Raw genomic sequence first — 17,691 nt, forward strand, 5'->3', positions numbered from 1 at the left:
GATGTCACTTTTTTTAAACCAAATGATGTCACTTTTTAAACCAAACAATGTCACTTTTTAAACCAAACAATGTCACTTTTTAAACCAAATGATGTCACTTTTTAAACCAAATATCACTTTTTTAAACTAAATGATGTCACTTTTTTAAACCAAATGATGTCACTTTTTAAACCAAATGTCACTTTTTAAACCAAATGATGTCACTTTTTAAACCAAATGTCACTTTTTAAACCAAATAATGTCACTTTTTAAACCAAATGTCACTTTTTTAAACTAAATGATGTCACTTTTTAAACCAAATGATGTCACTTTTTAAACCAAATGTCACTTTTTAAACCAAATAATGTCACTTTTTAAACCAAATGTCACTTTTTTAAACTAAATGATGTCACTTTTTAAACCAAATGATGTCACTTTTTAAACCAAATGTCACTTTTTTAAACTAAATGATGTCACTTTTTTAAACCAAATGATGTCACTTTTTAAACCAAATGTCACTTTTTTAAACTAAATGATGTCACTTTTTTAAACCAAATGATGTCACTTTTTAAACCAAATGATGTCACTTTTTAAACCAAATGTCACTTTTTAAACCAAATTGTCACTTTTTAAACCAAATGATGCCACTTTTTAAACCACATGATGTCACTTTTTAAACCAAATGATGCCACTTTTTAAACCACATGATGTCACTTTTTAAACCAAATGTCACTTTTTTAAACCAAATTGTCACTTTTTAAACCAAATGATGCCACTTTTTAAACCACATGATGTCACTTTTTAAACCACATGATGTCACTTTTTAAACCAAATGTCACCTTTTTAAACCAAATGATGTCACTTTTTAAACCAAATGTCACTTTATAAACCAAATGTCACTTTTTTAAACCAAATGTCACTTTTTAAACCAAATGTCACTTTTTAAACCAAATGATGTCACTTTTTTAAACCAAATGATGCCACTTTTTTAAACCAAATGTCACTTTTTAAACCAAATGATATCACTTTTTAAACCACATGATGTAACTTTTTAAACCAAATGTCACTTTTTTAAACCAAATGATGTCACTTTTTAAACCAAATTATGTCACTTTTTAAACCAAATGATGTCACTTTTTAAACCAAATGTCACTTTTTTAAACCAAATGTCACTTTTTAAACCAAATGATGTCACTTTTTAAACCAAATGTCACTTTTTAAACCAAATGATGTCACTTTTTAAACCAAATGATGTCACTTTTTAAACCAAATGATGTCACTTTTTAAACCAAATGTCACTTTTTAAACCAAATGATGTCACTTTTAAAACCAAATGTCACTTTTTTAAACCAAATGTCACTTTTTAAACCAAATGTCACTTTTTAAACCAAATGATGTCACTTTTTAAACCAAATGTCACTTTTTAAACCAAATGATGTCACTTTTTAAACCAAATGATGTCACTTTTTAAACCAAATGTCACTTTTTAAACCAAATGATGTCACTTTTAAAACCAAATGTCACTTTTTTAAACCAAATGTCACTTTTTAAACCAAATGATGTCACTTTTTAAACCAAATGTCACTTTTTAAACCAAATGATGTCACTTTTTAAACCAAATGATGTCACTTTTTTAAACCAAATGATGTCACTTTTTAAACCAAATGATGTCACTTTTTAAACCAAATGATGTCACTTTTTTAAACCAAATGATGTCACTTTTTAAACAGGACAATAACACCTTATTATACAGGATATAATATAATAACATTACACTACAGTAGAAACTCATTAACGTTAATTAGGAGCTGGATTGTGATTGGCTGTTGGTGCTTCCTGTCAGGTGACATCCAGATCGGCATGGTGTACAGGAAGGAGCGTCTGGATGTGGAAGTGATCCGAGCCAGGGGGCTTGTGGGTAAACAAGGCAACAAGAACACTCCAGGTGAAAATACTACACAGTACTACCTAGTACTACGCTTTACTACCCAGTACTGCATTCTATTACCCAGTACTACACAGTACTACACAGTACTACACAGTACTATGATCTGGTTTTGCCTGTTCAGACTGAATCTGAACTGTAGTCTAACAACTTGTTTTGTGTGTGTGCGTGTGCGTGTGTGTGTGTGTGCGTGTGTGTGTGCAGCTCCCTATGTGAAGGTCTATCTGATGGATAATGGGAAGTGCGTCCTGAAGAGGAGAACGAGGCTGGCGAGGAAAACTCTGGATCCGCTTTACCAGCAGCAGCTGCAGTTTGAAGAAAACCCAGAGGGCAAAGTGCTGCAGGTAATACACACACACACACACACACACTACACACATATATACACCTCCTCTTCGGCTGTCCCGAATCGAGGATGACTTCAGTCAGGATCAGTGCGGAGATCAGTTGTGGGCCCAAGAACAGTTTGGAGAGCTGGTTTGGTTCCTCTCTCCTCCATGTTGTGATGTGGATGGGATCCAGTCCTTAGAGTCCAAGTCTCGCTGCAGCAGAGAGTTGGAAGCACCGCAGCATGGAGACAAGGATCTGAGCGGGTTTCCACAGATCTTTGTTGGAAGAGACTCTCTGGCAGCTTGAAGAAAGCTGGACTTCTTCCACAACTGAGGCTCCTGGATACAGCGACCTGCCAAGCTGTCTGTCTGTCCAGGGAAGGGCCGGTGGAGTGTTTGGTGATATTTAGTGACAGACCAAGGTCTTTAGAGGCAGCGCTGAACCGGTCCACTGTGGTCTGTATCTGTGGAACAGTGTGGGACAGAAGGCAGTCGTCTGCAAACTGGAGGTGAAGGAAAGTGGTTTGGTCAAGCAGGAAGCAGCCGGTGGATCGTAACACCTGAAGGGAGCTGATCATGGAGAAGATGCATGATGGGGAATAAGTTATGAGGAACCCTGTCCTGATAGGATGAGTTTCTGATCCGGTCAGAACAGGGAGTCATGTTCTCCTGCAGAAGGCGGGTGATGGTTCAGGACTGCCTGTCGTTCCTGTTGATGGAACCGAAGGCCTTGATCAGGTCTGTAAAGCTGAGAAATACTGTAGGTCCTGGTGCTGTCGGGCCTCAGCGGGTCGAAACCACACTGAGTCTGCAGGAGGAGGGGTGGAGCTTGTTCAGGAGGAGGGGTGGAGCTTGTTCAGGAGGAGGGGTGAAGCGTGTTCAGGAAGAGGGGTGGAGCGTGTTCAGGAGGAGGGGTGGAGCGTGTTCAGGAGGAAGGGTGGAGCGTGTTCAGGAGGCAGGTTCCTCTGTAGTTCTGAACCAGGAGATCACTGTGGGTCTGGAGGAAGAACTGGAGTCATCATCAGACAGCTGAAGACCTTCAGCGTGGTCTTCAACACCTCAGTCTGTCTGCCAGCAGGTCCACCAGCTTTACTAGATTTAAGAGGCTTGGTGGTGTGTTGTAGTTCTGGTGGAGTGGAAGTTTGTCTGGAGAGTGATTCACTGGATGCTGAAGGATCTTTGAACTGAGATCTGATGCTGTTGGTTCTCTCTCCAGGAGCTGATCAGTTTTCCTTCCAGTGCTGATGGATGTTGTCTGAATCTTTTAGTCACATGACATCATCCAGAAGAGTAATCTTGTCGTTTCGCCCGTTCTGGTTGCTGCTGCTGGGTCGGCCCGGTCAGGCTGGCTGGGATCGCCGGTGTTTCAGTTCAGAAGAGCCTCGCCGTCCCGTCCGGAGTCACCACCCGCCGCCTGGCAGGGTTTTGGCCCCGCCCCCGTCGCCACAGGGCCTCGACCGGACTGAGGCCTGTGGAGTAGTTAGTGTCTGGGCCCACATGTGACTCCAGAGTGATGGGTCTTACCCTCGACACTATCTCTGGACGCCAAGTCACACCAAGCACCAAAGTGAAAGTGAAGTTACAAATGTTGAAGAACTCCAGAAAGACTTTTCACACAGCGTTCATTATGCAAGATGATGTCATAGATCTGTTTTCACTTCATATTTAATGGAATCAATCCTCTCTCTGTCTCTCTCTCTCTCCCTCTCTCTCTCTCTGTCTCTCTCTCGCTCTCTCTCTCTCTCTAGATCATCGTCTGGGGCGACTACGGACGGATGGACCATAAATCCTTCATGGGCGCTGCTCAGATCCTATTGGACGATCTGGACCTGTCCAACATGGTGATTGGCTGGTTCAAACTGTTTCCCGCCACCTCATTGGTGGATCCTGCCTTGGCCCCGCTGACCAATAAGGAGACAGAGGGCAAGTCGTAGCACCGCCAATCAGAGGGAGGGACGGATAGCGTCGTCATAGCAACCAGCCAGGAGGTTTCTAGCGGGGTGTGTTGCCGTAGCAACCAGCGAGGAGGTTCCGTAGAGGGGGATGTGTTGTTGCCGGGTGGGGCCTTAAAAAAATGTCCCATGATCCTCCTCTGCTGCTGCATGCTTCACGATGACATCTCAACGATGACGTCACAACGATGTCACAGCGATGTCACTGTGTGTTCTGAGGAGGAAGGAGGAACAAGGCTCCGCCCACTGGCGCACACGCGAGAAACAGCCCTCCCATCGAGGGCGGGGCCACCTGGCAAAGGATGCTGGGAAAGAAAGGTCTGGCCACAGGAGAGAGAGAGAGAGACCGAGAGAGAGAGAGAGAGAGGTTGGTCAGTGGTCCAAACCCGGTCAACGCCGAGGGAAGGAAGGAAGGAAGGAGGGAAGGAAGGAAGGAAGGAAAAGAGGAAGCCTCCAGACAGCTGGACTGTGGTTCTACTGAGGTTCTCGTCTTTCATCGGATGTTTTTCTTTATTTTTATTTTTCTAGGCGGAGTCAGCCTCGTCCTCACCCAGCCAGTCAGCCAATCAGATCGGCTCCTCGGGAGTCATGTGACCATTAGAGGAGCGGTCAAGACTGGAAACCATAGCAACAACAAAACCAAACTGTTGCCTGCTGGTTTCCATGGAAACACACAGGAAAATGGAATATCGATTTTTGGTTTGTTTCCTGATTTGCATGAACAGATGAAAAGATTCAGAGAAGAAAATAATGAGAAGAAAAGATTTTCCCTGAAAACTGAATCAAAAAAGAAAAATAAAGAGTTCAAAGATTTCTATTATTTTCTAAAGGTGAAATCAGTTCTGCATGGTGTGACCAGAACGGAACCAGTCTGGATCTACTGGTTCTACTGCTTCCACTGACCAGTCCGGTTCTTCTGGTCTCATGGTACAATGAAAAGCTGTAGCCATGACAACGCCAGGCTGCTGGTTTCTGGTTTTAACTGGACAGAAACCAGTTCAGTTAAAACCAGATGCTTCCTGTTCATCTGTCGGCAGCTGGTCCAACTCTAGTTCTGTATGGTTCTGTATGGTTCTGGTCCTCTTTGTCCGTCTGCTGACTGACAGGGATAAAGATAATCTGGCTTCTTCTGGTCCAGACCGGATCTTGTCAGTCTGAACAAGTGGTTTCTACAGAACAGGTCTGAACTGAACAGAGTTGAAACCAGATCCTGAACCAGATCCAGTAGGAGAATCTGCCTTCACGCAGAGCACAGATCTGGATTCAGCTCCTGGTCCAGAGTTCCTGCTCGGTTCCTTCCCTCTTCAACATGAGACAGAATGAAGCTTCAGCCTGATGCTTCAGATGCTTCAGATGTTTCAGATGCTTCTGATGCTTCAGATGCTTCTGATGCTTCAGATGCTTCAGATGCTTCTGATGCTTCTGAAGCTTCAGATGCTTCTGATGCTTCTGAAGCTTCTGATGCTTCAGATGCTTCTGATGCTTCTGAAGCTTCTGATGCTTCTGATGCTTCAGATGCTTCTGAAGCTTCTGAAGCTTCTGATGCTTCTGAAGCTTCAGATGCTTCAGATGCTTCTGAAGCTTCTGATGCTTCAGATGCTTCTGATGCTTCTGATGCTTCTGAAGCTTCAGATGCTTCAGATGCTTCTGATGCTTCAGATGCTTCAGATGCTTCTGAAGCATCAGATGCTTCTGAAGCTTCTGATGCTTCAGATGCTTCTGAAGCTTCTGATGTTTCTGATGCTTCTGATGCTTCAGATGTTTCAGATGCTTCTGAAGCTTCTGATGCTTCCGAAGCTTCCGATGCTTCAGATGTTTCCGATGCTTCCGATGCTTCCGATGCTTCCGATGCTTCAGATGTTTCTGATGCTTCAGATGCTTCCGATGCTTCCGATGCTTCAGATGTTTCTGATGTTGCTTCTCTTCTCACTGAACCAGAGTCTCCATCTGTTTTCTGCTGAATGAGCTGAGAGGTTTGATTCAAAACTAACTTTATTGAAACAGAATGAACATTAAAGGAACGGAGAATGTAAACAAAGAGCCGGAACTCAGATCAGAAAGAGTCTGAACCACATTTGTTTCTCTGCTCTCCTATTGGCTGACAGTGGAGCGGGACTCAGACCAGCAGCTGGTGTGCATGGCTTCTGATTGGCTGATGATGATGATGATGATGAAGACCAAAACAAAACAAAGCATGATGGGACGTTGTCTGTCAGCAGCATGTTTTGATAGAGACCAAGATGACTTCCTGTACAGTGCATGTGATTTCCTGCGACAGTAACCGACGGCAACACACCGACGACGTCCAATCAGCATCGAGGCTGTGTTCCTATTGGCCAAAAAAATATCCAATAACAGTTCAAAAAAAGACAGAAGAGATTTAATTTAATTCATTTCTGGTTTAAAAGAAAAATAAAAGATTTTATATTTACTGGAGGAACTAGGAAAACAGAATGCAACTCTATTTTATTTTACTGTTCTAAAGAAAAGAATAGAAGCAGCGAAGAGAATAAAGCCTGGGGTCAGACATCCAGCGGACTGTTCGCTCTGACCTTTGACCTTTCTAGAAACAGGAAGGAAGCCGAACAATGGGGTGCCAGCAACGAGGAAAAGGGACAATGCCACAAAATATGAATTTTTAATTGTTTCTTGTTTTGAGAAAAAAAAATAAAATTAATTTACTACTTTTTGGTCTGGTTGTTTGTGCACACACACACACACACACACACACATACACACACCTAGTTGTGTGGAGTAGTGATACCTTGCTGTTAGAAATCTGTTGATGATCCATAATCCCAGTTCACAGTAGAGAAGATCGGAGTATTATGGGATGCAGCATCAGTTATATGTTGTTTCTCCTCTTCATGGTCATTTTTATTTAATTTATTTTGTTTTTATTTAAGCTTTACTGACCCAGGTCAGGTTGGCTGATGATGTTTTCCAGCTCATTCACCGCAGGCATGAAAAACAGCAAGAAAAAATATTAAAATTATTAAAACATTTGTAATTTTCTCTACATTCAGTTTCCAGTCAGTGTGTTGTGCAGCTGTAGCGCCCTCTGCAGGCAGAGCAGAGAACAACAGCTGCAGTTCAGTTCGGAGCTTCAGACAGAAGTGCTGCTGTCTGTCTACCTGCCACAGGTGGGAGGCACGCAGCAGGACGGACGGACTACACACACACACACACACACATATGTGTGTACAGCAGAGATTAACACTGAACCATCTGACTTCACTGATTCACGCCTGCAGCCGGAGAGGAGAGCAGCTCGTTAATGAAATCAGCTGCTTCAGTGAAACCTGCAGACCGTCGGCTCTCCATGGACCAGATGCACAATATATTTTGACTGGTAAAGGACTGGCTCAGCTGGACCAGTCCTGCTGGTTTCTGTCCCACCAGCTGGTTCACTGTACTCACCTTCATCCCAGGTGGAACCAGTTGGTGGGGGGGGGGTAACTAAGTAAAAATACTTTATTACTGTACTGAAGTGAGATTTTAAAGTATTTGTACTTGACTTTTTCTTTCACTGAAGACTCTTTACTCTTTACATTTTCAAAACTGACTCATTACTCTGGAAATCAACTGATTTTTAGTTTCCATCCTGGAAGCAGCTGATCAGGAGTCAAATGTGATTGGCTGCTAACGTTATTGATTTGAGCTGCAGACTCTTCTCATCATCTGGGATCCAGAGGAACAACAGAGAACCGGCTTAGAAAAAAAACCACTTTGGACGGCTGCTTTTACTTTTACACTTTGACTTGAGGAAAGGATTTGAAACGGTACTTAGATTACAGGTCCATTAGATCCTGATGCCTGCACTTCTTCTCTCTGGCCACCAGAGGGAGCAGAGATATTCTCTACTCCAGTGATTCTCAACCTTTTTCATATCAAGGACCCTAATCCAGTCCACATCAGAGCCAGAGACCCCATTTGATTAGATTTTGTCTCTCCGACCCAAATCTGAGAATATTTTTATTGTCAGATTTGATTTTGTCCAGAACTCCAGACTGTCTGTGTTGCAGGTAGAGAGATAACAGAGAAACTGATCAGAACAGTCATTCTTCTACATTTTCTAACTGTTAACTTCTTGTGAATTAAATAATGTTGAAGTTTAACCATTCATCAATTTGCTGCGGACCACCTGGAACCCCCTCAAGGACCCCAGGTGGCCCCCGGACCCCACGTTGAGAACCACTGCTCTACTGTGTTCTACCTCCATGTTCTCTAAAATGTGAATATTTTCCTCAGAAACAGACACAGCAGGCAGCAGAACGACTCTGTACCTTTAATCTTTAGTGCAGTTAACAGTTAAAGTTTATAGACTTTGTTTTCAACAACTTTTCACTTAAAGAAAAAACTAGCACAAGACAACTTTAATCATGCAGGTCAGGTAACAGCTACTGAACAGGAAATTAATATTCAGAATAATAATAGTCATAATAATAATAATAAATATAGACAGTCACACTCACACAAGGTCATCTGAGATCTCAGTACCAAAACTGTAACAAAGCTAATAAATAGAGACAATTCAGTTTCAATGGCTTCATCTGTGGTTTATACAACAGCAGGAGAAAAGAGGAGCGAGTCAATCTGGGAGGAGGAGGAGGAGGAGGAGGAGGAGGAGGAAGAAGGAGGAGGAGGAAGAAGAGGAAGGAGGAGGAGCTGTCAGGGAGGAGGAGCTGTCATGGAGGAGGAGGAGGAGGAAGAAGGAGGAGGAGGAAGAAGAGGGAGGAGGAGGAGGAAGAGAAAGGAGGAGGAGGAGCAGAGATCCCGTGTGGAGCAGAGGAATCCTCAGTAGTGTTCATCATGAGACCAGAACTTTGACTTCGATACCAAAACTAAGTTCATTATCCAAAACTTTGATACTGATCTGAGACAGTCAGTCGACCAGTTTAGAAGGACTGGATCCAGTTCAACGCCTGATCCAGTTCAACACCTGGATCCAGTTCAACACCTGATCCGGTTCAACACCTGGATCCAGTTCAACGCCTGATCCGGTTCAACACCTGGATCCAGTTCAACACCTGGATCCAGTTCAACACCTGATCCGGTTCAACACCTGATCCAGTTCAACACCTGCTGGACTGTTGGACTCCAGCTCAGTCTGCATGTTGACTTGGTGAAGGTGAAGGAATCTTTTGGTATTGTAGTAATATTGAAATTTCGGTTACCATGGCGCTCAGACTGACTCCTTTAACGTCTGTAACTCTGAAACAGACTCCTCTAGTGTCTGTAACTCTGAAACACAGACTCCTCTAGTGTCTGTAACTCTGAAACACAGACTCCTCTAGTGTCTGTAACTCTGACACAGACTCCTCTAGTGTCTGTAACTCTGAAACACAGACTCCTCTAGTGTCTGTAACTCTGACACAGACTCCTCTAGTGTCTGTAACTCTGAAACACAGACTCCTCTAGTGTCTGTAACTCTGACACAGACTCCTCTAGTGTCTGTAACTCTGACACAGACTCCTCTAGTGTCTGTAACTCTGAAACACAGACTCCTCTAGTGTCTGTAACTCTGAAATAGACTCCTCTAGTGTCTGTAACTCTGAAACACAGACTCCTCTAGTGTCTGTAACTCTGAACAGTCAGCTGTCCCACAGACAGAAGCAGTAACTGTTAGTAGTGAAACAGAGTTCATCTGCTGTTGTTTACGTAGTTAATGAAATGTAAAACCCAGTCATGACCTTTGACCTTTACAACATATACAAGTGTTTGAGCTGCTCTTTCTGTTTGTTTTCTTTCATACTTCCCTTCTTCTAGAAGACCGACCTAGAACGTCCTCTATATTTTTTTATTTTTACAATAGATAGATCTAGAACCTTTTCCATCTTCTAGAATAGACAGATCTAGAACCTCCTCTATTATTTAGAATAGACAGATCTAGAACCTGCTCTTCCTTTTGGAAGATTCATTATTATCAATATTAACAAGCATCAGAGAGCAGTACAGGGTGGAACACCGACACCATGCAGGAACCAAACCGCAGGAACCAAACAGGAACTCCAAATGATGTTTGGTGTTAAAAGCCTGTGACAGGAGACAGACTTATCAGTGAGAACCATTACAGAAGGGGACTCCATTAAACGTTGCACAGGAGGCCAACATGTCCATCGTACCGAGGCAGAAAAGGTTCCCAGTTGGACAAGTGAGAACAGTCGGAACCACATTCTTATCAACGAGGAACCAATGTTCTTAGCTGTGGGGACACAGTTTACAGTCGTACCGACCAAGACGGACAGTGATAACGGATGGCCACACCAAAGGGAGGACAGTAATTAATGTCGGACCAGCACAGTAGTGTCCTCTAGCTCACAGTTAGTAGCTGAGCAGAGGGGAGTGTATTTAAAGGACGGACCAGAGAAACAATGGGGGAGTGTATTTATGGTCGTACCAATGAGGAATAATATCATTCACTTTTCTAGCCACTCCTCCATCTGGTGGCTGGCACTGGAACCAGACCTGTAGTTAGATCCAGATGTTAATCAACTGGTCGTTCCATTCATCTTTCATTTTCAATTAATGATATCACTCCCCTCGCAGCCATTTTGTGTCCTTTCCAGTTTGATTTCCTTCACTCAGAGAGGAAGGAGGAGGAACTTTGAGGAGTCTTGGAGCCAGTTTATTTCCACCAACTTGGAGGCCATTTTGTGTCCTTCCCAGTTTGTTTGTTTTTTACACAAAATGGCATCAAGAGTGGAAACAAATCCTGGTGAGAAGAGCAGATTGTCCAGATGAGCTAACCGTTAGCCTTTAGTCCAGTCTAATATGTTAGCCTGCTGGCTAGCTATAGTCCAGTCTAATGTGTTAGCCTGCTGGCTAGCTGTAGTCAAGTCTAATGTGTTAGCCTGCTGGCTAGCTGTAGTCAAGTCTAAAGTGTTAGCCTGCTGGCTAGCTGTAGTCAAGTCTAAAGTGTTAGCCTGCTGGCTAGCTGTAGTCAAGTCTAAAGTGTTAGCCTGCTGGCTAATGTGTTAGCCTGCTGGCTAGCTGTAGTCCAGTCTAATGTATTTGCTGTAGTCCAGTCTAATGTATTAGCTGTGGTCCAGTCTAATGTTATTGTCCAGTCTAATGTGTTAGTCCAGTCTAATGTGTGATCTGTAGTCCAGACTAACATGGTAGCCTTCTGGCTACCTGGTTAGCATAGTAGCAGTAGCTCATCGTCGCTGCTCTCCGTCTTGCCTGTAGCCTCCAGACAGGCGTCGGGGATCTGGGCGGTATGGACCATCCCACAGTGTTCACACGGACCGTCCCTGCCTCCACGGCCACCGTTTCCACGGTGATGACGGGGGACGTGACCCGAGGTGGAGGAGGGACGGGGCTCCAGAAGCGGCCGGCAGCTCTCGCTGACCGATGAGGAGGAAGAGGAGGAGTCGGAGTCAGAGACAGGGATGAGGAGCTCCACATCTTCTTCCTCCTCTCGGCTTCCTCTCCTCTCCACTCCCTCTCCTCTTCCTCTTCCTCCTCCTCTTCCTCCTCCTCCAGTCTCCAGCTGTCTGAGTGGGCTGTGGTTCTGGTTCGCATTCTGGTTCTGGTTGGTTCTGGTCAGGTTTCTGGCGAGGCGATGTAGGTTGTGGGCGAGGCGCTGCAGGGCGGAGGTGGGCGGAGCCTGGAGCTCCGAGGCTTCGCCGTGGTGTTCGGTGTCTGGACTTGGGGTTACTATGGCGACAGGACCGGGGCTGGGGCTGGGGGGGTACCGGGCCTCTCTTGGTCTATCCCGGCCTCGGTCCCGGCTGGGTGTGGCCGTCGTGGTGGTCGCAGTGGTCGTCACGGATACTACGGCCTCCACAGCACTGGAAGGCGGGGTTTTCTGGGGGAGGGGGGCAACCGGCCCACCCACCGCCCCACCGCCCCTCTCTCTCTCCCTCCCGCGCTCGCCCTCGGTGTCTGTGTCATCAGAATCTGGGGTCAGAAGGTCCGAACCAGAACTCCCAGAGCTCCCAGTGCTCCCAGTACCGGCACCGTCCTCTGGGTCGGCAGAGACCAGCGCTAGAGAACCGGACCGCCGGGACCGTGAAAAAGTGAAGAGGCGACGCCACAGGTTGCTATGACGACCAGAAGAGGGGAGGCGCAGGGAGGTGAAGCCGAGCTGAGAACGAACAGCAAGACGGAGGTTTTCTAGGACTGAAGCCTGGAGAGAGAGAGAGACACAGAGAAACATTTGTAAAAATGTTGTAAAACTGTATTTTTGCTTTTTTTAACTCAGTATTTCTGCACTAGTACGTGAAGGTTTTCATTCCAAAATGAGGTCTCTAGCCTCTAGAAACGTTTACATCTCTCCCAAGATTGCTGCTGGCATCAAAGCAGAACACATTATGGAAAAATAATAAAGTAAAATAGTAAAGAAATTAGAAATCTGTAGCAGGGCGGTGATTGTACATTGGTCAGGAGGCAGAGAGCCAGTAGCATCAATTCGGTTAACAAGATTCAGTGCATATAATTAAATCTCTCCATTTACATCTATGTTTCAGTAGATGCAGGTAGAAGAGATTGGACTGAAATACACTGCACCTGAACAGGTTGTTTGTTCTTTTCTAAATTGCAGACTCATCTCTAGCAGGTAGGACACTTTTCCAGCAGTCTGATGCCAGTACACAAATAAAAGCAATGCTGCAAATAATGGATGATGATGGTTTGGACCAATTCACACAGGGGAATGTAGGGTATCTGAGAATGATTGGACAGAGGGAGGTATGGTATCTGGGTATGATTGGACAGAGGGAAGGTAGGGTATCTGGGTATGATTGGACAGAGGGAAGGTAGGGTATCTGGGTATGATTGGACAGAGGGAGGTAGGGTATCTGGGTATGATTGGACAGAGGGAGGTAGGGTATCTGGGTACTGATTGGACAGAGGGAAGGTAGGGTATCTGGGTATGATTGGACAGAGGCAGGTAGGGTATCTGGGTATGATTGGACAGGTGGAGGAAGGGTATCTGGTTACTGATTGGACAGTGGGAGGTAGGGTATCTGGGTATGATTGGACAGAGGGAGGTAGGGTATCTGGGTATGATTGGACAATGGGAGGTAGGGTACCTGGGTACTGATTGGACAGAGGGAGGTAGGGTACCTGGGTACTGATTGGACAGAGGGAGGTAGGGTATCTGAGTATGATTGGATAGAAGGAGGTAGGGTATCTGGGTACTGATTGGACAGGTGGAGGTAGGATGTCTGGGTACTGATTGGACAGGGGGAGGTAGGGTATCTGGGTACTGATTGGACGGAGGGAGGTAGGTATCTGGGTACTGATTAGACAGAGGAAGGTAGGGTATCTGGGTATGACTGGACAGAGGGAAGTTGGGTATATGGGTACTGATTGGACAGACGGAAGGTAGGGTATCTGGGTAGTGATTGGACAGGTGGAGGAAGGGTATCTGGTTACTGATTGGACAGAGGGAGGTAGGATATCTGGGTATGATTGGACAGTGGGAGGTAGGGTATCTGGGTATGATTGGACAGAGGGAGGTAGGGTATCTGGGTATGATTGGACAGAAGGAGGTAGGGTATCTGGGTACTGATTGGACAGGTGGAGGTAGGATGTCTGGGGTACTGACTGGGTACAGAGTTGGTTATTGGTAGCAGTAGTAGTATTCTCTTCTCTTCTTTTCTAAACTGGACTATTATTAGAATCTTGTTGTAGTACTGGTGACTCCTTTGAACATTTGATGTAAATAGTGTTTTGGAATGAAAACCATCACAGATACTAGAAGAGAGGAGAGGAGAGGAGGAAATGTGAGGAGAGGAGAGAGGAGTAGAGGAGAGGAGAGGCGAGAGGAGTAGAGGAGAGGAGGATTTTTCTCTACTAGACTGACCTGCTTCCCTGAGGAGACAGGAGAGAGAGAGAGAGAGAGAGAGAGAGAGAGAGAGAGAGAGAGAGAGAGAGAGAGAGAGAGAGAGAGAGAGAGAGAGAATGCTGTTAAACTGGTATGTTACCTGGGGCAGCCAGAGGGAGGGAGGGAGGGGAGGAAAGAGGGATGAGTGTGTGTTATGGTGTGTGTTGTAGTGTGTTATCGTTACCTGGTTCCCAGAGCATACTGGGAAGTCCTCCACTGGTGGGATGAGGCCCTGGGCAATCAGCTGACCATAAGAGGGTGGGGCTTCCCTCCTCAGGAGTTCCGCCTCCACCCGTGACAGCTGGGTCTCAAACGACCTGCAATAACCAATCACATGGCTAGGATTGAGAAACAGGAGCCAATCAGAGGCTGTCTATGTCAGACTGGGTTTATTCACTTCAACTAGATGACTAGCAGAAGCTTTCTTTCCTGGACGAGTCACCTGACAACATCCTGAAAACTCCATTTAAAATCTGATGAATTCTGTTTTAGACGAACGAAATCAAGGGATGAGCCAAATACAACAGCATGACGTTGGATCATTCATTTTCTCTTTAATCTATCCTACAGTCTCAGTAGGTCTAAAGATCTGGTGGAGGGATCCATTTCTAATCTGTTCATTCCCATCTGGTTTGTTGTTGTCCCATATATTCAATTATATTACACTGAAATTATATAATAGTAAAAAAAAAATAGGCTACTACATTTCATAATCAACTATAAGTCAGCATGTGCATTGAAAAAGTACCATTTTGGTATCAAATTCAAATGTACCAGTATTGAGGCTGGGTACAGAACATTTTCAAACGACACCCTGGCTGCTGCGTCCCACAGCCTTCCCCATTGCAAGTAAAAATATACAGTACATTCAGCTAGGTTAATAAAACAATATGAGCCACTGGCTTAGTGGCCTACAAATTAATTTTGACAAATTAGCCTGTATAATAACCTAAAAAAGTCAGATTTAGGTCATAAGAGTGATAATTGTGACATGTGGGTCCACAGCCAAACTCCTGCTTTAAGTCTCTGTAGGTGCTGCTGATGCAGGATACAGCTGCAGTACTGATGTAGGATATAGTTTCTACAGTCTTTACCTATGTTCGAACATGAATGATGATTATTTAATCCTGTATATCTGATGTAGGATAGTTTCAGTATTGATGTAGGATCTAGTGGCAGCACTGATGTAGGATATAGGTTCAGTACTGATACAGGATATAGGTTCAGTACTGATACAGGATGTAGAGTCAGTACTGATGCAGGATGTAGTGTCAATACTGTCAGTACTGATGAAGGATGTAGTGTCAGTACTGATGCAGGATGTAGTGTCAATACTGTCAGTACTGATGAAGGATGTAGTGTCAGTACTGATGCAGGATGTAGTGTCAATACTGTCAGTACTGATGAAGGATGTAGTGTCAGTACTGATGCAGGATGTAGTGTCAGTACTGACGTAGGATGTAGTGTCAGTACTGATGCAGGATGTAGAGCCAGTACTGATGCAGGATGTAGTGTCAATACTGTCAGTACTGATGAAGATGTAGTGTCAGTACTGATGCAGGATGTAGTGTCACTACTGTCAGTACTGATGTAGGATGTAGTGTCAGTACTGATGCAGGATGTAGTGTCAGTACTGATGCAGGATGTAGTGTCACTACTGTCAGTACTGATGTAGGATGTAGTGTCAGTACTGATGTAGGATGTAGTGTCAGTACTGATGCAGGATGTAGTGTCACTACTGTCAGTACTGATGTAGGATGTAGTGTCAGTACTGATGTAGGATGTAGTGTCAGTACTGATGCAGGATGTAGTGTCAGTACTGATGCAGGATGTAGTGTCAGTACTGATGCAGGATGTAGTGTCACTACTGTCAGTACTGATGTAGGATGTAGTGTCAGTACTGATGTAGGATGTAGTGTCAGTACTGATGCAGGATGTAGTGCCAGTACTGTCAGTACTGATGTAGGATGTAGTGTCAGTACTGATGCAGGATGTAGTGTCAGTACTGATGCAGGATGTAGTGTCACTACTGTCAGTACTGATGTAGGATGTAGTGTCAGTACTGATGCAGGATGTAGTGTCAGTACTGATGCAGGATGTAGTGTCACTACTGTCAGTACTGATGTAGGATGTAGTGTCAGTACTGATGCAGGATGTAGTGTCAGTACTGATGCAGGATGTAGTGTCACTACTGTCAGTACTGATGTAGGATGTAGTGTCAGTACTGATGCAGGATGTAGTGTCAGTACTGATGCAGGATGTAGTGTCAGTACTGATGCAGGATGTAGTGCCAGTACTGTCAGTACTGATGTAGGATGTAGTGTCAGTACTGATGCAGGATGTAGTGTCACTACTGTCAGTACTGATGTAGGATGTAGTGTCAGTACTGATGCAGGATGTAGTGTCAGTACTGATGCAGGATGTAGTGTCACTACTGTCAGTACTGATGTAGGATGTAGTGTCAGTACTGATGCAGGATGTAGTGTCAGTACTGATGCAGGATGTAGTGTCACTACTGTCAGTACTGATGTAGGATGTAGTGTCAGTACTGATGCAGGATGTAGTGTCAGTACTGATGCAGGATGTACTTTCTGCACGTCCTTACCTGCGTTCAAACATGCGGAGGGAGTAGAGTTTGCAGGTGCAGCCGAGGGCGATGACCAATAGGAGGCCACAGATGAGGCTACCGATGACGGCGGCGGTGATGACTCTGGTGGGAACGATGACCGGACAGCTTTCCTCATCGCTACCGTCGCCACAGTCATCCTGAGCGTCACACACCCACGACTCAAACACACACCGGTTGTTCTGGAGGGAGGACAGGGGTCAAAGGTCACAGTCAGGGTACAATGAGAAACCGATGGGCCTCAGACAGTTTGGCCTCAGCAATGTTGCTTTAATCCCATCTCATCTTGTTGACAGGACACTTTAGAATAGATTTCTGACTCTGTGTCACACTTATTTGCCTGTTGCTGGGACTATTGCCCAACTGCATTGCCAAGAAATTACCTACTTTTTCATTATATATATAAATATTAAAAATAAAACCTTCTAAACAAAAAAGAGGCACATGTTACAACACAAGTACATGATTGGCTGTAGATAGGTTATGTCACTCAAAAGTTCAGCTGCAGCCCACAAACAAGGAAACAAGGCGACCATGGTCCAACATCAGCTGGTGTTTCTCTGGCAGCAGATAAAGGGATTTCCAGACTGGTTTCTGTACTGGTTTCTAAGGCTACTGGTGGTAAAGCATAAAAGCTAATAATAAACACAAACATAACAGCTGATGCTAGGAGGCCTGACCTTGCAGTGGAAGTTCCCTGGCTGGCAGAAGAAGCAGTTCTTCTCATCGGAGCCGTTGGGGCAGCGGTTCTGGTAGTTGCAGCGGTCGGACCGGGGGTAACAGGCTCCGTTCCTGGAACAGGGGAACTCGTCTTCCTGGCAGGACGAACAGTTCAGCTCGTCCCGGCCATTCGGACAGTGCCAGTATCCATCGCAACGCTGTTGCTCCGTGTAGCAACCCCAGTTCCCTCCGCAGGGAATCTCCCAGGGCAAACAGAACCCGTCCACCTGGTAGAACACATAGGACACAGTTAGACCAGGACTAGTCCACCTGGTAGAACACATAGGACACAGTTAGACCAGGAC

At 45.0% G+C, this 17,691-nt stretch overlaps 2 protein-coding genes and 1 long non-coding RNA gene across 3 annotated transcripts in view; 1 reads left to right on the forward strand and 2 right to left on the reverse strand.

The window, feature by feature from the left end:
- The window catches only part of LOC139907734 (regulating synaptic membrane exocytosis protein 2-like), a 49,276-nt gene extending 43,763 nt beyond the window's left edge, over positions 1-5,513 (forward strand). Inside the window, 3 exon segments of the mRNA XM_078290218.1 lie at positions 1,823-1,924; positions 2,129-2,268; positions 4,002-5,513. Of these exon segments, the coding sequence (XP_078146344.1) occupies positions 1,823-1,924; positions 2,129-2,268; positions 4,002-4,187 (428 nt within the window). The 3' untranslated portion in view covers positions 4,188-5,513.
- A 2,965-nt stretch (positions 5,514-8,478) lies between these two features.
- LOC144542891 (uncharacterized) lies at positions 8,479-11,044 on the reverse strand. Its single transcript, XR_013507496.1, has 2 exons — positions 9,271-11,044; positions 8,479-9,235 (listed from the first exon to the last, which is right to left on the reverse strand). It is a non-coding gene; the product is annotated as an uncharacterized LOC144542891 (long non-coding RNA).
- Positions 11,045-11,112: 68 nt separating this feature from the next.
- The window catches only part of lrp12 (low density lipoprotein receptor-related protein 12), an 18,054-nt gene continuing 11,475 nt past the window's right edge, over positions 11,113-17,691 (reverse strand). Inside the window, exons 8-11 of the mRNA XM_071894235.2 lie at positions 17,347-17,613; positions 16,646-16,848; positions 14,225-14,357; positions 11,113-12,339 (exon numbers count right to left, since the gene is read on the reverse strand). Of these exons, the coding sequence (XP_071750336.1) occupies positions 11,347-12,339; positions 14,225-14,357; positions 16,646-16,848; positions 17,347-17,613 (1,596 nt within the window). The 3' untranslated portion in view covers positions 11,113-11,346. The remainder of the gene's footprint in view (positions 12,340-14,224; positions 14,358-16,645; positions 16,849-17,346; positions 17,614-17,691) is intronic.

The sequence above is a fragment of the Centroberyx gerrardi genome, chromosome 19, assembly GCF_048128805.1.
Source record: "Centroberyx gerrardi isolate f3 chromosome 19, fCenGer3.hap1.cur.20231027, whole genome shotgun sequence".
NCBI lineage: Eukaryota > Metazoa > Chordata > Actinopteri > Beryciformes > Berycidae > Centroberyx > Centroberyx gerrardi.